Source organism: Neopsephotus bourkii, unplaced genomic scaffold (assembly GCF_033783945.1).
Source record: "Neopsephotus bourkii isolate Nb327-2 ecotype Australia unplaced genomic scaffold, CSIRO-AGI_Nbou_v1 NB_1376, whole genome shotgun sequence".
NCBI classification, from domain to species: domain Eukaryota; kingdom Metazoa; phylum Chordata; class Aves; order Psittaciformes; family Psittacidae; genus Neopsephotus; species Neopsephotus bourkii.
The window spans coordinates 1,576,369-1,600,924 of record NW_026901855.1 but is presented as its reverse complement, the minus strand read 5'-3'; the positions used below and the strand labels follow the sequence as shown (position 1 = coordinate 1,600,924).

At 38.5% G+C, this 24,556-nt stretch overlaps 1 protein-coding gene across 3 annotated transcripts in view; it reads left to right on the top strand.

The window, feature by feature from the left end:
• SEC23A (SEC23 homolog A, COPII coat complex component) overlaps nt 1–18,285 on the top strand; it is a 30,430-nt gene extending 12,145 nt beyond the window's left edge. For all 3 annotated transcript variants that reach the window (XM_061367340.1, XM_061367339.1, XM_061367341.1), the window contains exons 10-20: nt 343–466; nt 1,672–1,752; nt 2,644–2,733; nt 5,706–5,812; nt 6,958–7,111; nt 7,793–7,870; nt 8,547–8,708; nt 9,928–10,014; nt 11,520–11,675; nt 12,304–12,369; nt 16,562–18,285. In XM_061367340.1, coding sequence (XP_061223324.1) covers nt 343–466; nt 1,672–1,752; nt 2,644–2,733; nt 5,706–5,812; nt 6,958–7,111; nt 7,793–7,870; nt 8,547–8,708; nt 9,928–10,014; nt 11,520–11,675; nt 12,304–12,369; nt 16,562–16,651 — 1,195 coding nt within the window. In that variant the 3' untranslated portion in view covers nt 16,652–18,285. The remainder of the gene's footprint in view (nt 1–342; nt 467–1,671; nt 1,753–2,643; nt 2,734–5,705; nt 5,813–6,957; nt 7,112–7,792; nt 7,871–8,546; nt 8,709–9,927; nt 10,015–11,519; nt 11,676–12,303; nt 12,370–16,561) is intronic.
• The last annotated feature ends 6,271 nt before the right edge of the window (nt 18,286–24,556 follow it).

Here is a 24,556-nt window from a genome sequence, read left to right as displayed (position 1 = left end):
ATATTGAATATTAGAAGTAAGATGATTTTGCATGACAAGTTTGTGAGACATTTGTGGTGCCTAAGTCCAGTATAGTGTTTTCTCAGTGAAAGATGTTGTTATGTATTATAACAACAATAACCCTACGATGCTGATTGAGCAAGAAGCCCAATTAAAATTTTCATCGTTAACATTGTAGGAAAATATTAATTTAATGATAGTCCTTTTTAAGAAGGCAAAAATATGCCTTGCAATGAATTGTCTTTAGACAAAATGTAGAAATACAAATCCCATGTGCTAAATTATTGCGTGATATGAAATCTTTTTTAACTTGAGGGTTTTGTTTGTTTTGTTGTTATCTAGAGGCTACATGGTAATGGGAGACTCTTTCAATACATCTTTATTCAAACAGACCTTTCAGAGAGTGTTCACGAAAGATATGCAAGGACAATTTAAAATGGGATTTGGTGGCACATTAGAAATAAAGGTAAGAATAAAAAAATGCAGCATGTTAGTTAAACACTGGCATATGGTGGGTATGAACTGTGGATTCTTTGGCCTTTAAGGAATTTTTAAGAGTAAGCTGAACAGGTGTGTTAGGCTTGGCTTGACGTGGCTTGTACTGCTAGGCTGCCTTTTTGCAGATCCATGATTATGTAAATGTGAGTTAGGTATAATGTTAATTCCTTCTTACCCTGCATTCAGTGTCAGCTGAAAGGGAGACTAAATGTCTCTCAGTGCTGTGTGCATAGATTCTGGTATCAGTAGTGAGAGTTTCTTGGGTTTCGGTCCAGGTTCTTTATGTAGTCCAGGATAGCTTTCCTTTCATTTGCCATCCTTACCAGAATCCGCTCTAGCACTATAACAGTGTTCTTTTTCACCTCCACTGTTGTGGGAAGCTTGGAGCTGAATATGCTGTAGGTTCAAGTACTGTCTTGCATAATGTTTCTTTGAAAATACTGCAGTCCTGCCTTGTCGAAGAATATGGGGCTATTTTCTTGATCAGTAAAATTCTGTTTAAGTTTTTGCTACTAGGAAAATAATGGAACTCTTTTTCATAGAATCATAGAATAGTTAGGGTTGGAAATGACCTTAAGATCATCTAGTTCCAACCATGGGCAGATGAATATTCATCTAGTCCCTGCATGTATGTGTTCTGAATTTTGTTGGAAGATTCTGGAAAATAATAAAAAAAAAAAAGGGATCCCCAGTTCTTAAGAGAGATGTACAAATCAAGCAGGAAAATTGGAAGAATGTAAAGAACTGGATTTTGCTTTTAGCCAAATGTTTAAGAGACAGAATATAAATTCACTGTGGGGTATGTACAGTCATATGCTACAGGTCTTCAGTTTAAATCTAATTTTGTGATTATTTTAATTACTTTGCTAAAAATAGACATTACCCATTATACTTTCTAGGCTCTCAGGTTTGTAAATAACAGAAGCTTTTCACCATGAGTTATGTTCGTGCTGTTATTTCAGATGTACTAATTGGTACAGCAAACATACATAATTAAGAATAGAAAGTGAGCACATGGAAAGCTTCTCTAAATGTACCAAGCATTATTACATGTACAATCTTTCCTAAAGGTATCAAGAGTCTGACATGCATTGTGGTTTTCATTAACTAATGATAAGACTGAATTCTTCTTAACCTGATCTATTAATGCATGTTTTTCTTCTACATATAAAGACTTCAAGAGAAGTGAAGGTTTCTGGGGCAATTGGACCCTGTGTCTCTCTCAACTCTAAAGGACCTTGTGTCTCAGAAAATGTAAGTAAACTTCGCTGAAAATGGAGGTCATTTTCTTCTATGGAAAAGCAGGATTTAGGATTTCTATATTTGAGGAGAGGCTGAAACTTTTCCATAAAACAAATAATGTTCCCTTTTTTACCAGGTCTAAATTAAATACATGCAAGGGCTGTATTTTTTTTTTTATTTATTTTTTATTTGGATAAGATTTTGGATTAGATCAGGTTCAGGTTGTATTACAACTTGCAGATGACTTGTTCCTTGTTTAGGTTTGTCCACTGAGTGGTTGCTTCTTCTAGCCATAGTGTATGTAACAGTGAATAGAAGTACAGTTCACAGTATTGCCAATGTAATTTTTCTTGAATGTTTTGTTTGGTTTCATAGTCCCTTATGGATGGCTGATTATTTTAGCTGTTTTCACTGGGTGTTTATGTTGTTTGGATGGCAAAAAGGAATTGTCACTTAAAATACGTCGCTATCTGTATACAGTTACCTTGTTAGTTTCTAGAGACTATGTAACTACACCCTATATATTATGTAAGCTGTCTGCTTTGAAGTTTTACTGGTGTGCCTTGAAAGAGTCATTCCACTTGCATGTGCTTCTTACCTCTTTCTTTGGGATTGTTTAAGCAAAGTCTAGTACTTTTTCCTGTTTCTGATTTACTTTTTCTATTTATCTAATGCCATCTTCTTGTCTTTCTAATGTTTTAATCTTTTGCAACCATCTCCTTTTTTTCTTACTCCTGCATCCAACAGTGCAGTTATTTTGCAAGAGTGCTTGAGAAGCTGACAGTGATCAGGGAAGAAACCTGTGACAGAGTAGTTGTAAACAAATACAAATGGTCAGGTGTTGTGCATCATGAACAAGGTAATACTTCTGGTTTATAAAAGTATTATAAAATCTGTCTACAGGAGATTGGAACAGGAGGTACTTGTCAGTGGAAGATTTGTGGGCTTAATCCTACTACAACACTTGCACTGTACTTCGAGGTGGTCAACCAGGTAAAAAATATTTGTCTACTTGCCTATTAAGCACAGTAATTTTATTTTGTGTGACTGCTGTATTTTTGTGCGGTTCCCTCAAGCACAGTAGCAGGGATGCAAACAATGTTGCCATTTTGTGTTGTCAAAATTTAGAGATGGATACTAACAGCTTAATGATGAGCTGATTTTCTTGAATATAATAATGAGAACCAAAGAGCTCTTCAAAATTTGGATAAGCGTTCATAATCAAAATCTAGTTTTTCTTTTCAGAGTGTTACTAAAATCTATTTCAGTTGCAACATATGAAAGCACTGTAATCTGTATATTTAAAAATGCTTTTCAGTATTTCTCTGATGTTTTGATTACAAGTTAATTACTTCATAAAGTTATATTTTAGCTTATGCTTTAATTGATGAGTATTTGCAAGTAAAGACTTGCTGCATTGAAATGCATCAGGGTTTCTTGTCTCCCTTAGGGAGTACTAGGAAAGAGGATAAAAACATGACAAGCAAATGTGCTACTTCCTTCTATTTCTTCCCCTTCTCCCAAATATTTGAAGCTCAGCAACTATGCGAGCTGACAGTAGTTTCTATATATTTAGCACGTTGTATTACATACTATATAACTTATGCAAAACTTTGAAAACTTGAACTTAGCTTAGCTTACTTTTTACATATTTATTTTGGCCTAATTTTATTAGTAGCTCTAAAACTGGTCTGGTCACAGTGTGTAATAGTTGATTTCACCTGTCCTCTCCTTACCTTGTTAGCAGCCTATGAACCTGTATTTCTACCAAGCAGAGTTTTGAAATTAAGGTTTACACCTGGATTCCAGTCTTTATATTTTGATTGACACTTTTGATAGGATTAATTAATCAACATTTTAGAGTAGAATCAGTTTTGTTGCCCTGCAATTCTGGTGAATCACATGATGTTCAAGTGGAGTAATGAAATCAACAGTTTTAACACAGCCCCTTTGAACCATAGAACAGAATAGTTAGGGTTGGAAAGGACCTTAAAATCATCAAGTTCCAACCCCCCTGACATGGGCAGGGACACCTCGCTCTAAACCGTATCACCCAAGGCCTTGTCCAACCTGGCCTTGAACACTGCCAGGGATGGAGCATTCACAACCTCCATGGGCAACCCATTCCAGTGCCTCACCACCCTAACAGGAAAGGATTTCCTCCTTATATCCAATCTAAACTTCCCCTGTTTAAGTTTGAACCTGTTACCCCCTCTCCTATCACTACAGTCCCTAATGAAGAGTCCCTCCCCAGCATCCCTATATGCCCCCTTCAGATACTGGAAGGCTGCTATGAGGTCTCCACGCAGCCATCTCTTCTCCAGGCTGAACAGCCCCAACTTTCTCAGTCTGTCTTCATATGGGAGGTGCTCCAGTCCCCTGATCATCCTCGTGGCCCTCCTCTGGACTTTTTCCAACAGTTCCATGTCCTTTTTATGTTGAGGACACCAGAACTGCACACAATACTCCAAGTGAGGTCTCATGAGAGCAGAATAAAGGGGCAGGATCACCTCCTTCGACCTGCTGGTCACACTCCTTTTGATGCAGCCCAGGATACAGTTGGCTTTCTGGGCTGCAAGCGCACACTGACGCTGGCTCATGTTAAGTTTCTCATCGACCAGCACCCCCAAGTCCTTCTCCGCAGGGCTGCTCTGAATTTCTTCTCTGCCCAGCCTGTAGCTGTGCCTGGGATTGCTCTGACCCAGGTGTAGGACCTTGCACTTGGGATGGTTAAACTTCATGAGGTTGGCATCAGCCCACCTCACAAGCATGTCAAGGTCCCTCTGGATGGCATTCCTTCCCTCCAGCGTATCAACCGAACCACACAGCTTGGTGTCATCAGCAAACCTGCTGAGGGCGCACTCAATCCCACTGTCCATGTCAGCGACGAAGATGTTAAACAAGACCGGTCCCGACACCGATCCCTGAGGGACACCACTCGTTACTGGTCTCCAGCTGGACATTGAGCCATTGACCACAACTCTTTGTGTGCGGACATCCAGCCAGTTCTTTATCCTCTGAGTGGTCCCTTCATCAAATTGATGTCTCTCCAATTTAGAGACAAGGATGTCGTGTGGGACAGTGTTGAACGCTTTACACAAATCCAGGTAGATGACATCAACTGCTTTACCGCTGTTCATCAGTTCTGTAGCCCCACCATAGAATGCCACCAAATTGGTCAGGCAGGATTTCCCCTTAGTGAAGCCATGCTGGCTGTCACCAAGCGCCTTGTTGTTTTTCATGTGCCTTAGCATGCCTTCCAGGAGAATCTGCTCCAAGATTTTGCCAGGCACAGAGGTGAGACTGACTGGTCTGTAATTCCCTGGGTCATCCATTTTCCCCTTCTTGAAATTGGGGGTTATATTTCCCTTTTTCCAGTCATCGGGAACTTCACCTGACTGCCATGATTTTTCAAATATGGTGGCCAGCAGCTTAGCAACTTCATTCGCCAGCTCCTTCAGGACCCGCGGATGGATTTCATCAGGACCCATGGACTTGTGCACGTTCAGATTTTTAAGATGGTCTCGAACCAATTCCTCTTCTACAGCGGGCCTAAGGTCTTCATTCTCACAGTCCCTGCGTCTGCCTTCCAAGACTTGGGTGGTGTGGTCAGAGCCTTTTCCAGAGAAGACCGAGGCGAAGAAGTCATTCAGAACCTCAAAGAAGTCATTCAGAGACGTGTTGTCTCTGTAAGGATGTGTGGAAGAACAGAACATTGGTTGCTTTAGGGGTATCTGGTGGAGGCAGCAACTGCTCCTAACATCCCTTAGCTGTCTCCAAGTTTATTAGCCATGTTTAGTAAAGGTACTCAGCATAATAAAAACACTAGACAATCCATTTATATAACTTAAGCTGCCCATTGCAAATAATGTTATCATTTTCTAGTAATCTGTTTATACATTTTTGAATTATACTGTAAAATCTGGAGTTTCCACTACATTTAATTTCTTTCCTCCTGTACTTAGCACAATGCTCCTATTCCTCAAGGAGGACGTGGTGCAATTCAGTTTGTGACTCAGTACCAGCATTCAAGTGGACAGAGACGTATCAGAGTGACCACAGTTGCCAGAAAGTAAGTTTTACTTGCAATGAATCATTTTCAAAAAAGCAGGATATATATATTTACCTTTTCATCTTTAGATTTTATAATCAGTCTATTATTCTGGGATGTGCCACAGGTGGTGAAACCATGATTATACCTTTCAGCCAGTTGCTTCCCTTGTTCTGTGGACTGTTTCTTCTCCAAAAGGTTGCAGTGGTTCTACAATGATGTTGTGAGAGTGCTCACAGCATCAAGTAACCCAAGTGACTTTAGATGAAGAGGAAGCTTTGAGTGAAATTTTATGGCCTAAATTTAGGAGATGGTCAGACTTAGGGAATGGCAAAGATCACTTTGTAGCTCAACTTGGGAGTGCTAGCTGCATTTTAGGGTGGGGGGGTGTTAAGAGTTGTGGAGAGATTAACTCCGCAATGGAGGGATTTGCTTTTTTTACTTTACTAATGATGTTCAGCTTAGCTATGGTTAATGTTATTTTTGTCTGTGGAATTCAGTTTTGTTTGTAGTATGTGAAAATACCTGTTCTTCAGTGTATAACTTTTTACTGTCAGATTCCTTGATTTAATTTATTCCATCATTTTAGAAAGTGATGTTTAATATTGTGCAGGCATTTTTCAATGTCCAGTGACATTTAATTTAAGATGAAGGAAAATATTAGTTGGATAATACAATGGAAAATTCAGTTTACCAAAAAAAGCATTGTCCTTACTGTTGATATGAATATCTTGTTAACTTACATTAGTTACATTAGTAAAATATTTTTAGCAACTGATAAAAGGGCAGATTAATAGTTCATCTTGTAAATTGAAAAGAACAAGCAAAGGTACACAAGGCAATTGTTGGTGTGGGAACATGTGGTTAGCTTCATGGACAGTGTTTTCTGTAACTTTTCATAATAAATATTTTAAAAAGTACAACAACTGTTTTGTAAGTGGCATTTTATTTTACTGATTGCGTGACATCTCTATGAATAAAGGATATTTCTAATTAAAGAATGGTTAATTGAGAGGCTGCTCATTTACACTCTGTAGATTTTTGAAGTTCTAGCGTGAGTTTGTTAAACTGGTAACACTGCTTTCTTTGCCTTAATTTTGAAGGGATATTTTGAGGTTCTTCTTTCCTTTCACTGTGATGCAAATACTTGTATTTTTGTTTTGCAGCTGGGCAGATGCACAGACGCAAATCCAAAACATTGCTGCATCTTTTGACCAGGAAGCTGCTGCAATTCTCATGGCTAGATTGGCAGTGTATAGGGCAGAGACAGAAGAGGGGCCTGATGTGCTTAGGTGGCTGGACAGGCAACTGATACGACTGGTAAGAAGGACTATATTACAAGAGTCAGACTGGTATCTTGTCTCCAGACATGTCATACTTAAATGACTGGTATTCAGTGACTGTTTCTTTAAAAATAAAACAAAAAGTGAATTGAATGCTTTGTTTCCTCAAGTGGGTACGCAGAGTTAACTAAGATTTTCTTTTTAAATTGGAAAAAGAACAAATTTGATTTTGATTTGTTTATTACTGTTTCCTCAATCATCAGCAGTTGGTAATTGCTAGCAATTGAAATTCTAGTTTTAGATTAGCAGAAACTAAAGCTTTCTCTACTTTTTGCTGCCTATAATAATAATGTAGATGAAATTTTTTTAGGGAAAAAAAAGTCAAAGTATCTAGAAAGTCATGTGAAATTTCTTTCAAAAGTTTTTTTTTTTACTTGTAAGTAATTATTAATAATTTAATATTTAATAATTTAATAACTGCTCTCCAGTTAATCATCTAACTTAGCAATTTTATAGAGGAGAAAATATAGTAAGCCATTAAAGACTCATACACAAGGAAAGAAAAGGACATAGCAAACCCACTGTTTTTGGTAGATTTCTGTTTTCTTACAAAGCTGTAAGCACCTCGAATCATGTGTCTTAAAACCAAACAGTTACAGTAATGGCATGACCAAGCAAGTTTGTTTCTTAATTGGGATAAATTTTTCTTTTACTCCAGTGTCAGAAATTTGGAGAATATCACAAGGATGATCCAAGCTCTTTCAGATTTTCAGAAACCTTTTCACTTTACCCACAGGTAAGTAGGAGGAAGATGTGTGCCTATAGGGATTAATAGTTTCTTTGAATAGTTTAAAATAATTAAACTTTGAATAGTTTCTTGCTAATAATCCATTGTGATAAATTCCATAATTTTCATAGCTCCAGGTAAGTTGCGTTTGGACTCTTCATAGACTTCCATGACCTTTCTGTTTTAGTTACCTTCCAGTCTGTCTCAAGGTGTTATGAGTTGTGGAGTGATTGGTTCAGCAATGGTGGGATTTGCTTTTTCAACTCTACTAATGAAATTCAGCTTTGTTGTGGTTAATGTTCTTTTTTTCTGTTCACATACTGTAACTTGTGTGTTCAAGCATAGCAACCTCCCTGACAGGAGCAGTAGAACTTCCAGTAAAGGAAACATTTGGCAATATTCAGTCATACTATTTATGAGTTAATACCGGAGAAGAAGAAATGGCAAACTTTACTCTTCATTCAAAGCTGCTTTGTGGGTTTATCCATTCTGATCTCTCTCCCTTACTTTCGTGAGAGTATAGAAACCTGGCAGAGGTGCATATGCAAGTTAGAAATGTTGATGGACTTAGAATTCAATTTTGTTGTGGCATTGGTCTTGTGTAGTTTGTGAAAAATATTTCTCTCTTTGTACAACTCTGCTTTTTATCTGTGAAAGGTCAAATGTGTGTTTTTTTGTTTTGCAGTTCATGTTTCACTTGCGAAGATCTCCTTTCTTACAAGTTTTTAATAACAGTCCAGATGAGAGCTCATATTATCGTCATCATTTTATGCGTCAAGATTTAACCCAGTCACTTATCATGGTTCAGCCAATTCTCTATGCCTACTCATTTAATGGACCTCCAGAGGTATCATTAGATATAACATAACAACAGGTTATAAGTTTTGGGGTTTTTTTCCTTTTTAATGTATAAAATTCTCTCTATCATAACACCCTCATCCAAAGCTTTTAATTTTGCTCTGGTTACTGTCATGTGTATATGTACGTTTATATACAGATATATTTGGTAGAGAACCTTCCAGCTGATCTTACCACAACACATTCTGTATAAACCTAAAATAGAAAGTTGGTCTTCCAAGAAGCTTGTGAAAGAAGTGTAAGATAGGAGACAACAAAAGTTGCCTGATATATAAGAGAGTGAGGAAATGGTAAGAGAGTGAAAATAAACACAGAAGGTAAGGATTTTGGCAGGTTGGAATTCAAACTGTTAGGAATTTTTTTTGTTTTTAAGACTATCTCATGGGATAAAAAAAGGTGTTTAAAAGTGGAGTTAAAACAATGTGGTTTGTGAAGAGCTACTTACAGGTGTAAGATCATTCTTCCATGTATGAATAACAGTCAGGTGATGGAAAGCAGATGATTTATCAAAAGCTTCACACTCCAGTGTAGAATGAATAATATTTTTTTAATTAAAAAAAAATAATTCTTGGAGTAGTTAATATTTTTGGTATCCCTAATAAGATCAATCCAAGTAAATCATATGGTACTGATGCAATTAAATAATAAAGTGCCAGTATGGTGTCACTGCCCTTAAAAATTAATTAATTCACCTTAAAAAGGTGAATTAAAACCTTAAGTGTTATGTTTGATTTTGTAAATCATGACTCATCCACCAGTGTTGGTGCATATATATGCACAGTAACAATAGATGCAAGGACAAGACTAAAAAAACCCAAACAACCACAACCACCAAATATTATACTTGGATAATTACTGAATTTTTATACACTGAAATATCATTTGAATTAATAACAATGTACAGGTAAATATGGAGGTACTTGAAGGACTGGAAAAATGTATAATAATCAAAGATATTTTGGGTCTTAAATAGTTGTGTTTTTTTTCTTATTACTTTCATGAAGTTATATACTCAGAATCAAGCTGGATAACTTTAGAATGAGATTGTGTGGGTTACAGATGTATAACATGACAACAACCAAATATGGAGCTTTAGTTAGTGATTGAAGAAGTTCCTAAGATTCAGTGTCTGATTCAAAAGCTGGTAATGCCATCTGATACTCAGTTCTGCCTCAGTTGGTAATTTCTTATTTATTTTTAAATCTTAGCCTGTTCTTCTGGACAGTAGCAGCATTTTACCAGATCGCATTCTCCTCATGGACACCTTTTTCCAGATACTTATTTATCATGGAGAGGTAAGATTTTGTGATTCTTACATAAATACTCTTTGTATAGGAGTGCTGCATTATGATAGTCAAGCTGCAGTTCTAACATGCTCCAGTGCTTGACCTCTCATTTGCATAGCTGATACCAGATTCCTAGTTCATGTTTGTAGTTTGGTAACCTAGCATGCCTATGCATGGATGCCTGACAGTACTTGATGTTTTGCTCCTGTTTGTTATGATGGGTTTAAGGTGAATTAGCTTCAATATGCAGACTATTTGATTTAGATCAATGTTTTTGCAACTTTTGAGAGTGTTATTCCCTGCACCATGTGTTTCACCTTGCCTTTTCAGTCATTTGTTGTAACCTCTAAATGAATTCTTCAGGGATGGGGAGTCAGAACATAGTTTTACAGTCATCCTTCATCTTCACTGTCCTGGAGGAACAGGTAGATAGGTAGAACAGTTAGGTAGATAGGTAGAACAGCTAGAAGGAAGAGGTAGAAGAGTCAGGTAGATAGATATTCCCCAGTACTGGAGATAAAAATGCTTGTGACTTGTTAGTGCTCTAATTCCCTGGAGGAATTGAGCTGCTGCTTTTTACTGCTTTGCAGCTGTAAATAGTTCACAGCTGAGAGTTTGAGAAATGCTGTTCTGGATCATGTCCTCATAGCTGCACTTTTTAAAATTATTACTAAACTTTAACTTCTTAAGTAGAAAAATGTTCTGTATATTTTTGTAAGGTGCTGTCAGGAAGAAGCAGGCGAGGGCTGCTACCTGAGGGAAGGGGACCAGGGAACTGAGTATGATTGCAAGGCAGGCATAGGCTTCACTAATGAGGACCTAGTCCCCCTATACACAAGCAAGGGAAGCAGAGCAGTTTGTGGGTGGTAGCTAGGCTCAGTCACCAGTCCTGATCACGAGACAGGCCAATGGGAATGAGGCAGATTCCAGTTCAAGCCGGGAAGTCAAGTCCCTGGCTGGGGGCCATGTGAGTGGGTGGCACATCCAGGTATAGGCATGGCTGCACTGTAGCGCAGGCAGGAGCCAGGAATGAGAGCCTCAGCTTAAAAGCAGCTGCTGAGCAAAGGAGGGAGGAAAATGCTGAGGATCCCTCCAGGTCTTTCCCAGGAACAGCCTGTATCTGTGAGCTGACTTTGAGCAGCCAGCTGGACTCCTGGAAGGTTGGGTGGCTGTGCTAGAGGACCTGAAAGATAAATAGCAGTTTAAACATTTATTTGTTAAGTGTCATAAACATGGATATTACAGAACTGTAAATAGTATCCTTGACCTCATGAGCTAAATATTTAGCATATAAAGGATTACAAAAAAGAAAGGTGGACCACAAATTGTTAGTTAAAAAAAACCCCAAACATCTAGTGGCATGTACTTGCACATCTTGGCTTTCAAAAAATAACTTGCATACTATAGGGCAGAAAAGAGGGCAGCAGTGCTACACCCTTCTCTGAAAAGCTCTGCGTATCCTCTAAAAAAGATTGGTGAATCAGTTCTAAACTTCTTTCTTCTCCTCTCCCCAGACCATAGCTCAGTGGCGTAAATCAGGTTACCAAGATATGCCGGAATATGAAAACTTTCACCACTTGCTACAAGCTCCAATAGATGATGCTCAAGAAATTCTCCATTCCAGATTTCCAATGCCCAGATACATTGATACAGAGCATGGAGGAAGCCAGGTATGGTAAAATATATATTATAATCTAGGAAGTGATGTGCTAATGAGTGTGGGGTTTTTTTTGTTTTTTTTTTTCAGTGAACATGCATTTTTGTTTCAAAACACATGGAAACTGCTAGTGAACATTTTGAATTTTAGAGCTTTTACAGAGCCAGATATCTCATAGTAGCTTTTAACCTCATTTGTGAGTCCTGATGCTTATTGCCATTTTTATCATACTGACTTGGACTCTGAGATTCCTTGTGTGAGAAGTGTAGGACAAAGCAGAGAGTGGTTGCCAGGGTCTCTGGGACAATACTAGAATTATTCTTTGTGTTATTTTTTTTTTTTTAACTTGTTAAGTAAATCTTGCTGATATTCACATTGACTTTGGTAGTGCTTAGAAAAAAACAAAAGCGTACTTTCTGCTGCATTGAAAAGTTGTTAGCAGTTGTGAGTTATAGCTATTGAAGCCAGGAGCGGCTTTATTTATAGAGGTGCTACTCATTCTTCTGGATAGGCATCTCTCCATGTTTTTATCTCCAAGTAACAGAAATTCCATATTTCATACGCATGTAATTTTTTTTCTAAATGTAGGAAACTTCTGTTTGAAAAAGATTAATTTATTGCCTGTGGTTTGTTTTTTAAAGGCTCGTTTCCTGCTTTCAAAAGTAAATCCTTCTCAGACTCATAACAATATGTATGCGTGGGGACAGGTAAGTGTGAATCTGGTGATGAAGCTTCTATGCATGATTTTATTCTTCTCTATTTCAGAAATAAGTGGCACATTGTGTACATATAAGTAATAAAAATGAAACTGAGAAAGAATCTTTGGTTGCCCAGAGAAGTTGTGGATGCTCCATTCCTGGAGTGTTCCAAACCTAGCCATTCTGTGATTGTATGAAATGCAGTTTTGGCCTTAATGTCACCAGAATTGCAAAAGCTAAGACAAATGGATGTAATTTCTTTAGACGAAAATGATGTAGTTGCTATTTTAAGCTTCTGTTGGGCTGCTTTCATGTCTAGCCATTTTTCTTATACAGATACGTTCAGATTCCTTAAAATGAGAGCACTTACCACACATAAAGACTAAGGGACCTTTTTTTATTAGGGGAAATAAGTTTTTAAGTTGATTGTAAGCAAGAACTGGAAAGTACACCAGTACCAGTGTACTGATGTTTTTCAGAATGTTTGTGGCCCAGGTGACCAGGAATCAGTTTTTCAAATCTTGTCTTTAGGAAGGAAGTTATGTGAGTTTGAAAGTTAAACCTTCTGAAGCAGTTTGTATTCTTGAATGCTGCATCCCAGTTCCATGTCCTCCTTCCACATTTAGCTTTTATAGTGGGAAGAGAAACTGTGTTGGGTGAATGCTGGGGCAGTGTCACTTTCTTATGAAAATGTAATGGCATCAGAGAGTTGAAGCTACATATTAACTGTAATTATAGAGTATTTTTCTGAAGGGCATACGGTGTTCAGGTGATGAGTGTGAGTGCTCTATAGCAATTTTATGGCAGTGATGTTAGGTGTCATCAGGGCACTTTTTCACGGGGAGCTGTTGGTTCTGACAAAGCCTCTGGCAGAGAATAGCACTGAGATCCAGAGTGAAAATACTTGAAAACTGTACTGAGGCAGGGACATCATGATTTGAACCCAGCTGTCTTGCTTCTGAAGTCGATAACCTAACCAGCAATCTGTTTGTGTTGCTCTTTATCATGTTTCCTGCACAACATACACACACATCCTGTAGTTGGAAAGGTCTTGTTTTTATCTAGACATTACCTGGAAATTTTGAAGTTTGGTATTGCCAACAGTACAGAACAGCTGTTTCCTGCTCATTTAATTAGTAAGCAAATGAAACACTATTCCAAATATAAATGGAAATACAAAACAATGCTTGAACTGATCTCTGAGGAAACTGTTCATGCTGGACAAGTGAGACTCTTTGATACATATTAGAAAAGATGGGTTTCCCTTTTAATGTTGAAAAAAAGCCAGTTCTAGGGTAACATAAGAAATGGTCTGTTTATCTCCCTAGTGGCATTGCAGTGTATGTGATCAACATAATATCTTCCTGTGTTTGCAGGGTGTTTTGTGAACAAAGTTGAACCAAATGCAATTTATGAAATGAGAAACATAACTTTTGGGAGAAAATTCTGAACTGAATTGGTTTTGCTTTTGTTTTTCTCATGAGCTTCCTGGATTGTTACATGTAGTTTTGTGCATGGCTGAAAGTCTGTAGAAAACTCTGTTGGTCCACACTTACCTGAAGAGGGCACCCACACACCACTGAAACCATGTTTCAGGAGGTGATGAATTGACTATTTTGTTTTTTAAATAAAGATTTTTTTAAAAACTTCAGCAGGTAACTGCCTTATATAGTGTATAGAAAACCTTTTCAGAAAATAATGGTAAACTTTTCATGCAGCTGTATTGTGTTGGTTAGTCTTTGAAGATGTGGTGGAAATTTTCAGGTTATATTGGCTATAACATTTATTTGAGATTGCCTTTCAGCTTTTTTCTTTTTTTTTTTTTTTTAATCTTTTCTTGTTTTGGTAACTGTGGGGAATTTGCAGATTGAAATAAAAGAAGAGCTTAATAGCACAAATCTTATAAAATGCCCAGTAGCTGTCACCAAAACACTGTTAATTAAATTTAAATTCTCACTGTATGTCTTGAATCAAAATTTTGAATGAACAGAAAACAAAATTTGAGGTGATCTATGAAAAATCAAAGCCAATGCTCTTGTACTTCTCAGACCTGGAGTGTTGTGTGCAGTTCTGGTGTCCTCAACATAAAAAGGACATGGAATTGTTGGAGCAAGTCCAGAGGAAGGCCACGAGGATGATCAGGGGACTGGAGCACGTCCTGTATGAAGACAGGCTGAGAAAGTTGGGGCTGTTCAGCCTGGAGAAGAGAAGGCTGCGTGGAGACCTCATAGCAGCCTTCCAGTATCTGAAGGGGGTCTATAGGGATGCTGGGGAGGGACTCTTCATTAGGGACTGTAGTGATAGGACAAGGGGTAACAGGTTCAAACTTAAACAGGGGAAGTTTAGATTGGATATAAGGAGGAAGTTTTTTCCTGTTAGGGTGGTGAGACACTGGAATGGGTTGCCCAGGGAGTTTGTGAATGCTTCATCCCTGGCGGTGTTCAAGGCAAGGTTGGACAGAGCCTTGGGTAACATGGTTTAGTGTGAGGTGTCCCTGCCCATGGCAGGGGGTTGGAACTAGATGATCGTAAGGTCCTTTCCAACCCTAACTATTCTATGATTCTATGATTCTATTACTTCAGCATTGTGACCTTGCTAGTTTTCACTTTATTCCCCAGCAGATAAAATACTCTGCTCCCTTACTGTCTTTAATGAAGGATTCCTAGTCTTCAGAGTAAAGCTACTGCTGTTGGTGGTAGCCAGGGTGACAGCAGTTGCCTGTGTTCAGGTTTTTGGTAAGGTGTTCAACTTCAGGAATAAGTCTGTGCTTTGGTTTTAATTACCCTGGATTACCACTAGCAGTCGTTGTGAGGGATCTCTTTTCTTAGGGGCCTGTCAGCTCCTTTCATGGTTTATTTACCAGAGGATGATGTACTGTCCTTCCACGAGTAAGACACAAGGTGGCAAATCATATCCTGCCCCAGAATTAAACTGCTTGTAGTTCCCTTGTGGCTTCCTAGAGAGCTTGGGGTTAGCGTATGGCAGGGTGGCAAGTAGAGCATCCTTTATTCTCATTTTGCTACCATCAGCTAGCAGATGATCTAGTGGGCCTCCACTGAGAGTGGCTGTATATTGTGTCAAGTGTATTGTAGTGATCTAAGAACTCTTACTGCTCCTGGGTTTGACCCTCAATCATTAACTGGGAATTGGTTTTGGCCAGTTCTCAAAAAGGAGCACCAGTTCTAAGCATCCTTGTTAAGACTTTAATGTCTGTGTTTTCAGAATATGTAAGAGTTCAGAGAGTTCTAATGTAATTTGAAAATTATGGGTGCTTAGTACCTTTGAAAAGGTTGAATTGTTGAGATTTGTATGAATTCTTTGTGCATCTACAAATGCCAGTAATGGCAGATTGGTTTCAAATGATGTAAAGAGAACTGCTATGTAGCATTTGGAGAGTTGCCAACTGCTGTTCTATTTAGACTTTAAATTTGTTTAAAAATAGTCCGTAAAAGATGACCATTTTGAGCTTAATAGGATTTCTGAAAATTACTTCTGAGATAAAAATAAAAAAACGCAAAAACCACCCAAAAAATGGTGAGATTTTTTTTGTCGTTGTTTGCTTGTTTGTTTTTTGATCTTTTGTGGTCCGATTTTGCAGTGGCATGACCTTCAGATGTTTTTGCTTTTCTCTGAGGTGGCACAGAGCTTTAGGAGAGATCTGGCCCAGCTTTCCTTGATAAAAGCTGGTTGACCTTCATTCAGTGTCAAATCAGACCCTTGGTGGGTTTGTTTCCTCCTTTTATTACTTCGATATCTCTGAGCTTCACTGATAGATACTGATTTGTTAGTTGTGTCACTTGCATATTTCTGTTTCTCTTATCCTTGTCACCTCCTCTGAGGTAGGAAAGATACAGAAACTGTGGTACAGAAGTTTTATTTACTTTAAAAAATGTGTAAGTTACTATTTGGCAGCTGTCAGAAACTTGGAGTTTTGTATGGCTGATGTAAATATCTTGCTATACTGCAGCTCATTGCCATATGCATTAATACGAAAGGGAGTTTTGTGGTTTATGCCTTAATTTATGTAAACGTATGAAAATTTATGTAAATGTACAGTCTGCTGATTTTTGTCAGAGGATTTCAGCAATGTTACACTTCTAAGGTCTTTCGAAATTTATAGTGTTTATTTACTGAAACCTGTTGTGCCTTATTCTTCACAATGAGTATAATCAATTCCTCTTGTTTCTTTCTTATTTTATAGGAGTCTGGAGCACCCATTCTCACTGATGATGTCAGCTTGCAAGTGTTTATGGATCATCTGAAGAAACTTGCTGTTTCTAGTGCTGCCTGAGATTCTGCAGTGCATTAAAGGCACAGATAAGCTGTAGCCATATTGCAGCTTTTGTCTCCTTTACCCTTTTCCCTGTCTCTCCTGACAGAGTGCTCTGATATGCACAAGCTGCCTGACAAGATGTAAAGCAGTGTTGTTTTCAAAGAAGAACTTTTGTTATCAGCAAACGTTTTAATGTGAACTGCAGTTTGTAAAAATGACAGGTTGTAGATTAAGTTATAATTAGAAGAAAAAGAACAGTCATTTTGATTACTATGATACTATAATTACTTTGAAATCATTTATAGCAACTTTGAGATGTGATTTCAGTTTCCTTTTTGAATGGTTAAGGCTGATTCTGCTCTGCACTACAAAGGCACATTGAACAATAAAGGAAATCTTTGTTGATGTCGAGCTTTCCAGGCTGCCATATGACTACTTTTCTTCACTCAATTTGAACACACAGTGAACAAAGAAGCAACAAAAAGCATGTAAAAATAATATTAACTCTGTCCCTTGAGTTAGGCTGCCGAACTTTTCTTTCCTGCAGAGATACTCTAATTTCAAATATTTCTTCCCACTTACCCTATTTAGTTCTTTGGGAGCAGAGTTTTTATTTCCACAAAAAGAATTTGAACTGACAAAGTAAAAAAAAAAAAAAAATTGCACTAAATTTAAATCCACATGTTGTATTTTTGTCACAATATCTCTTATCAAACACAGCAACAGGTGAATATGGCTCAAAAGTTAACACTTCTAGCTTGAGCTAAGAAGAAATCGTGCACTACCAAAATGAACTAAGAGTATGGCCTTGATTTTTGTCTTGGTGAGTATACTTTAAAAAAATACATATATATACCTTTTTGCTATTGCCTTTTAATGTTATTACACTAATCGATGACTGCACATCTGCTTTCTGTATCCTTTTTGTTATTAATTGAACAGGCTGTAGTTCTTGTTGAAACAGTATTATATAGAATATAATGTAATTAATTTGGTATTTAGTTCATACTTGGTTTTTTTTTGGGTGGATAAAATAGGCTTTCCCAACTACTTGTTGAAGTTTACACATGAACCAGATGTTTACATAGGTGATACAACGTTATGACAAGTAAAGATCTGAAATGTGGTAGTGGGCAATAAAAAATTGTGCCAAGTCTGAAGGGAAGAGAGAATTTTGACATAGGAAATTCAAACATTTACTGGTGTTATAGGCATGAGGGTTTGTTTTTTTTTTCTTTCCCTGTAAATTCTCAAAAACTTGATTAAAATCAATTGCTCTCCATCTCTTTGATCTAAAAGAGATGAGCTCCTTTTGCCTCAATGCAAATAAAGCACATTTTTCTTTCTGTATTTATTGTGCTGGTTTCTGTTGGTGCTTGAAATGAAATGTGGAAATAAAATAGTAATAATAAAATTTAGAGTAACTTCACCGCTTTTATTCATGTAGTAATTGGTATCAAACTTTAACTTCCAGAGTTACTGAACTGTTCACACTAGTGTTGGTTTTGGAGATACAAATTCAGTAGCCCTCTTGACTTTGTTTTGTTTAACTAGTAAACAGCTTAAAAACATTTTATTGTAACACTAAATATGTCCCATTTATTTAACAGTTAAATACTGTTTGACTAATAAATGAATTTATTGCTATGTCATGATAATGGATGGGGTTTTTCGTGCTTTCTTTCCTACCCTGTAACCGGGTTTCGCCTTGTAATAGGCTCTTTTGTCCAATCTCTTTGCAACATTAGCTTCTTTTGTAACTTTAAGTATTTAACAGTGTTAAAGACTTTTTGAAAATCAAAATGTATCTGATGTGTTACCTTTATCCTCCTGCTTACTCACCTCTTCTGAAGACTCTGTGGATTGTAAGACAGGATTTTCCTTTGTAGGGAGCATGCTGACTCTTTCCCAGAAGCCCATGTCTGTCCAACTGTATGTTGCTCAGTCTTGTTCTTCATTATAGCCTGTACCAGCCAAAGGGAAGGCATTTGAAAGGGCCAGTCAAATCTGGCAAATCAACAAATGGTGACAGGACTGGTGCCACAGCCGGGAGTTCAGCTACTTAGAACATGGGACCCATTCTGAGAAACCTTGTATGCTGGGGAATGCTGGGCTCCATCTGTCAGAGAAGAGGAAGAGCAGCTTTGGTCACAGGCTTGCCAAGCTGGTGCAGAGGCTTTAAACTGAAGTTGACAGGAGAGGAGAACCTCAATCCATCCCACTCCTAACAGGCTGATGCTCATGCTGACAGGAGATGCCCAAAGCCTGGAGAGGGATTGCAGCTCGGCAGGAGAACACATAAAGAGCCGCACAAAGGAATTCCAGTAATTCCACTGAAGTTAAATTGCATACAGATTTGCTAGAAATACAACTACTGTCAAGCCCTCATAGTTTGGTCTGTGAGACTGTGGCATCAATGAGTGGTCCCATGGCTGCCTCCAACACACAATAGTGTGTTTGGAAAACTTCCCCTGGTTAAAAATAATAGTTGGTGAACAGCAACCAGGAGCCTATGCTGTTCTACTAAATCTGAGGTAGACAACTGTATTATCCTTCTGTCAGGTTGTGAAGCACAATAGAATTTGGCTCAGTGTAGCTTTTGGCATTTTGGGTTCATAACTAAAGTTAAATGGTACATGAAAGCCTACGAGCCTGAACAGAACAGATGGAAAAATTAATGGAGCGGTTGCTCTGCTCTGAATTTCATGTAAAAATCTTGTTTAAAATAGCATATTGTGCCTAATAGCTTAAGGTTTTGTCTGAAGAAAAGACCATGATGCTAAAAGATAAACAATTACATTAATGTCCATAAATTGATTTTTTAGTAAAAATGAAGCAAAATAGTCACTGGCTACTTTAACAACAGAGGCTGACCCAGCACCTGCAGATAGTCTATTGTGTGTGTCTTTCCATCCTCTTCCAGGACTGCCTGGAGGTATCCAGCTGTATGGTACATTTGCCACCAAGTGGGCTTGAACGCTGATGTTTGTGGGACAAGCAATAGGCTGTCCTTTGCCTTCCTCAGGGAGAAATAAGTGTTGTGTCATGTTCTACAGTCAGCTTAATGCATTGGACTCCTCATTCCGATGCACATTCCGGGGGAGTTCCTTTGGCTAGACAATGGCCAAAACCCGATATACTTCATTAGAAAAAGAGCCTGCATCTCCCAAAGCCCAGGCATGGCAGCCCTGTAATTTTTTTCTCTTCACACTAGGCACAGACAACCACTCAAGGGATTAGCCACTTGCAAAGCATGCATATTGTTGTTGAATATGTTGAAAATAAGGCAGGGATGGCCTCTGAGGTCCCTGAACATGCACTTCCTTCTAGGTTAGAGCTCACCTCTGTGTGGTTGCCAACCTTTCAGCCTCAGGAGCGATGCCAGTGACTCATGAGCCACAGTTTATAGTCTGCAGATAGCATGCGGAACTGTATTGCTTTTATAGGGTTGTGAATAAAAATTTAGTATGGGACCATAGCCATGTGTGGAGAATTGAAGCTAGATGGAGTCCCAGAAGAGCTTGGGTGACACTATATTGGTATGAAGTAGCCCATGTAATTAATAAAGTACCAAAGAAGAGGAGATTACATTTCTAGGATTTAACTGTGAGCTCCTTTTCAGCTGCACACTGGGGGCTGGTGCCTATTCCACTGTTCCCTGTAGTAGCACAGACATATTTGAGCCTTGGCTCTGAACAGAGGGAGTGCTACCATGAGAGAGGGATTTCCCCCCCCCTTTCTTACCCGTGATATATACGTCAGCATTACAGGATAGCTAAATTGCTGATTGAAATATGGAGAGTATAAACTGAGCTATCCTAATCTGCAGGCATGTCACACCTGGTTAATCACGTAAACTTATAAATGGTTTGTAGCACTGTTAATGTTTATTCACCTGGAGCAAGAGTGTTTTTGTTAGCACTGCTTTTTAGAAGGACTTGCATTTTAATTTTTCCAGAAAACTCACAGGAAATTTATAGGTGGGCAAAATATTGTTGCATTTTCCTGATGTCCTGTGAAACAGCTAAAAGAGCAGCAAATGACTCTCAGATCTCTTGTTACCACAGCTGCTGTGTGGAAGCCCAGCTGCTGAGCCCCCCTCCTCTTTGTCCAAGAGCAGATGTGAAAGGCTGTAAGGAGGGGTGCTGGCAGCCAGCCAGACTGGCAGGCAAAGGGCCAGGCTGGTACTATTAGTTGCTGAGGAACTCGTGGTTTCATGAAATGATGCCAGTCTAGTTAGGATCAAAATGTGACCCTCCTGTACAAGTTGCTGTAATATATCCTCGCACTCTAGGTATTTACATACTGCACTGAGGGGAAAAGTAACCCAGATGGATCTAGCACTGTGGCATGAGCAGTGCTGCAGCGTGAGAGGATGTAACTTCTCTCAGACTTGCTCCCATTCCCCAGCAGGAGGAAGTAAATGGAGATGACACCCTTTAAATTATGGCACCCAACCAAACAATGGAACTGTAAAAGCAGAAAGTGAGAGCACTAATATGTTACAGAACTTACTGGAACATGTATTTTCTCCTTTAGAAAATGAGGATTTTAGGTTCTTTGAAAGTAGAACTGTTTGCGGAAGATACAGTGTTATTTCACTGGAGTAAGGACAGGTATGGAAAGAGAGATTGCCATTGGAGCAAATCCCCCACAACTGTACTTGTGTACAGGCTTTTTGCTCAAGCAGGTCTACTTTGTGCCCCTTCCACTGTCAGCCACACTGAATGACCAGTCAGCCACAAAAGTTACTTTAACTTCTGTTGCAGAACTAATATTTCTACCACAAATGCAAGATAAAATTTGCTCTGTGTTGTGGGAGAAAAGCAGAAGAGATCAAAAATATAAGATAGTGCCTGGGGTTCTCTGCAATAGCAAAGAATTTTAAGGGAAGTGCCAAGGTGATAGTCCCTGCCAAGCTAATCAGAGCAGAAAAATCCTTGCTAGCTTCCAAACAGGAAGCTAACTGAACCCCCCAAACTAGCAAGACACCTTGGAGCTTTCATTTGATTATGAACATTGATTTGGCATCCTAGATAAAGTGGTTGTTAATGGCTGTTTCCTGGGAAGGCAAAATGCCCCAGAACTAAAGCTGTGTGATGGATGGGTAGAGGAGCAGACTACTGCAACCTTTGCAGAATAGGTTATTCAGTGTGTTCATGACAAATAGATTTACTCGGTCCTATTTTCTGATTTTTAGTCCATCAAAGGTAAATTGAACCAAGCACACAATGATTGCTATCTTTATAATTTGGCTGACTAAAATGAAAAAGATGGTTTGGTTGTGCTGAAATTTTAACACATAAATGTACTGCTGTTACTTCCTTTCTTTTGGGAATAACTGAAATTGCTTTAGTTTGTGCTTATCAAATGCCTTAGTCACACATTGACAGGATGCTTTTGAACATAGGTGCACACACTGATGGCTGCTCCTTCCAGATTGAAGTGATTGTTTAAGTGTCTTAATAACCTAACAATCTCTTTCTTGCTAAGGGATATAAATGAATCTTCCTTGAGAAAGCAAGCATAGAGCCCTCACAGATAACTGCAGAATTCAGAGAGGTTCGGTAATTGCAGGTAATCTACCAAGATTGCAGGATACAGTCCCATTACTGTGTATACTACTTTTCACAGAATCACAGACAAGGTGAGGTTGGAAGGGACCTCTGGAGGTCATCTTGTCCAACCCCCCTGTTCAAGCAGGGCCACCTCCAGCTGCTTGTCCAGGACCTTGTCTGAATGGCTTTTTTGACTTAAAAGTGAGTTTAAAATGTACAGCTTTAAAGACAGGTCTTTGCACAGGCTACTTGTTATCCCACATAATTCTAGCCCACATGGAAATAGTCCTATAAGCTGTGGGATATGAACTGAGAGCTCTCTGCTCCCTGTGTCAGCCTCTGTCTTTGTGGCCCTGTGCAAAACTATACCTATAAACATGCAGAGAATATCTTCTGAGATTATTTTAATGGAAAAGATCACATGTGGCCAGAATGCTTTCAAAGGCTAAATCCATCTTAATCAGTAGACAGAATGCAGATTAAACAAATAATTAAATTGTTCCCTGTGTGTAAGTATCTGAAATCCATGAGGTGACAGGTCCTCATAGTAGGCCAGTTGCATCTGACTGGGAAATATCCTTTGTCCTAGTTAAGCAATGTATATGAATAAGTCTGGATTTATTTTTTGGGAAGATATATTTGGTAACGTATGACATAGTGCCCCTCTAAGCAGAGCTTGAAATAACTTGGAATTAAGCTGAACAGACTAAATAGGACATCTGTTTTAGTCAGATTTCTGCAATGTGTTAATCTTAGACACAACTGTTTTATTTGACAGAAATATGTATTATTTGAAATACTGCATTGCACATTGCAATTGAGAGTTCCCATGTCCTTACACGAATCAAAGAATACTTTCACAGCTTCTGCCTCCAATCTCACAAATAAATGGAATAATTTACTTTTGTAAATTTGCGTCCAATGGAGTAAGTTGTTCCTTTGCTGTGTGTATGTATCAAATGTGCATGCTAATCCTCCGTGGGATCAAAGCTTTGGTTAAAGAAAGATGTCTTCTGAGACGAGTATCTGTACCTAATGATAACTAATAAGCCCTGCCACACTTTGGGTGTAATTCCGTGGTTTTGTGGGATTGCAGGAGCAGGCCTGGTAAGGGTGGTACGGATTTCACAGCTTCCCAGCGAATAGGATTTTAATTGCTGGCGTTACCTTTGGCAAACCTCGAGAGGGCAGTAGATGCATGAGGCTTCTGTCCTGATTCTGGTTTCAATTATGCTAGTTAGTGGTGTAATCAAGCGTCTTTGATGATTCCTCTTCTACATCCGTGTAAGTGTAGGTCAAATCAGTGTAGAATTTGAGTTACATTCACCTTCACTTAGAAAATCACAGCAATGTTTCTGGTTGAGTTTTTTTTTTCTGTTTTGAACTTTTATGATGAAAATAATGACAGCCCTCTAAAGTAAAGAACCTGTCATAAGCATTTTTGATGTTTTAAGAAATAATCTAGAAAGAAAAGCTACAAGGAGATGATTTAAAATGTTTTAATGGAATAAGCTGAAACTCCCCTAAGTGCAAAAAACCCATCTTTTAAAAAGGTGAACTTGTAAAATGTGCACAGATAAACACAAGAGAGGGAATTCAGCAGAGGGATCGTATTTTGATCCTTATCCTCTAAAAAGAATCAAAATAAGCAGAAACACAGGCACTGATCTGCATGCAAGGTGTGATTGACTAAAGGAAATAAGATGTGCTGTATCTATGTGACTGGACAAAGACTTGCCCAAAACATTCACCCGACTGGAACTAAGGGGAAATTTGAGGTGTAAAATACCCACAAGAAAATGTGTTAAGTTAGGGTTTTTAGTGTTGAATGAATGCTTCAGATACCTCCAGTTTCATTTACTAATTGGGGAAAAACCCCCATGGAATATACAAGGAATTATTAGTTCAGAGAACAAGAGGATCATTGCGCCTAATCACTGTCTAAAGTGTTGTACGAATGAGTTAAGCAGCTCCCATGACATGAAACAGCTAAAACAGACAAACCTGTGTGAGGAGGTCCAAATTACCAGCAAAGAGAAACAAATTACCTTGGAAGGCTGGAAGAGCCAGAAGTGTTTTTGCAGCTGTGGAAGGGTATTTGTGACTTGTCAGCATTGCAGAAGTTTTTACAATGATAAAACTGGTGGCTTTGATGTGTGGAATCACTGAAGGCTGTTTATCATATTCACTGCTCCTCCCTTATCCACACCAGTGATTTCATTAGTGAAAGCAATCAGATGTGTCAGAGCTGCTCTGCCCTTTGTAAATCCACGCTTTTTCTCACTGCCTTCTTGTCCTTCATTTGTTTGGAAATGGATCCTAGGGAGACATGCTGCATGGTCTTTCTAAGAACTGAGTTGAAGCT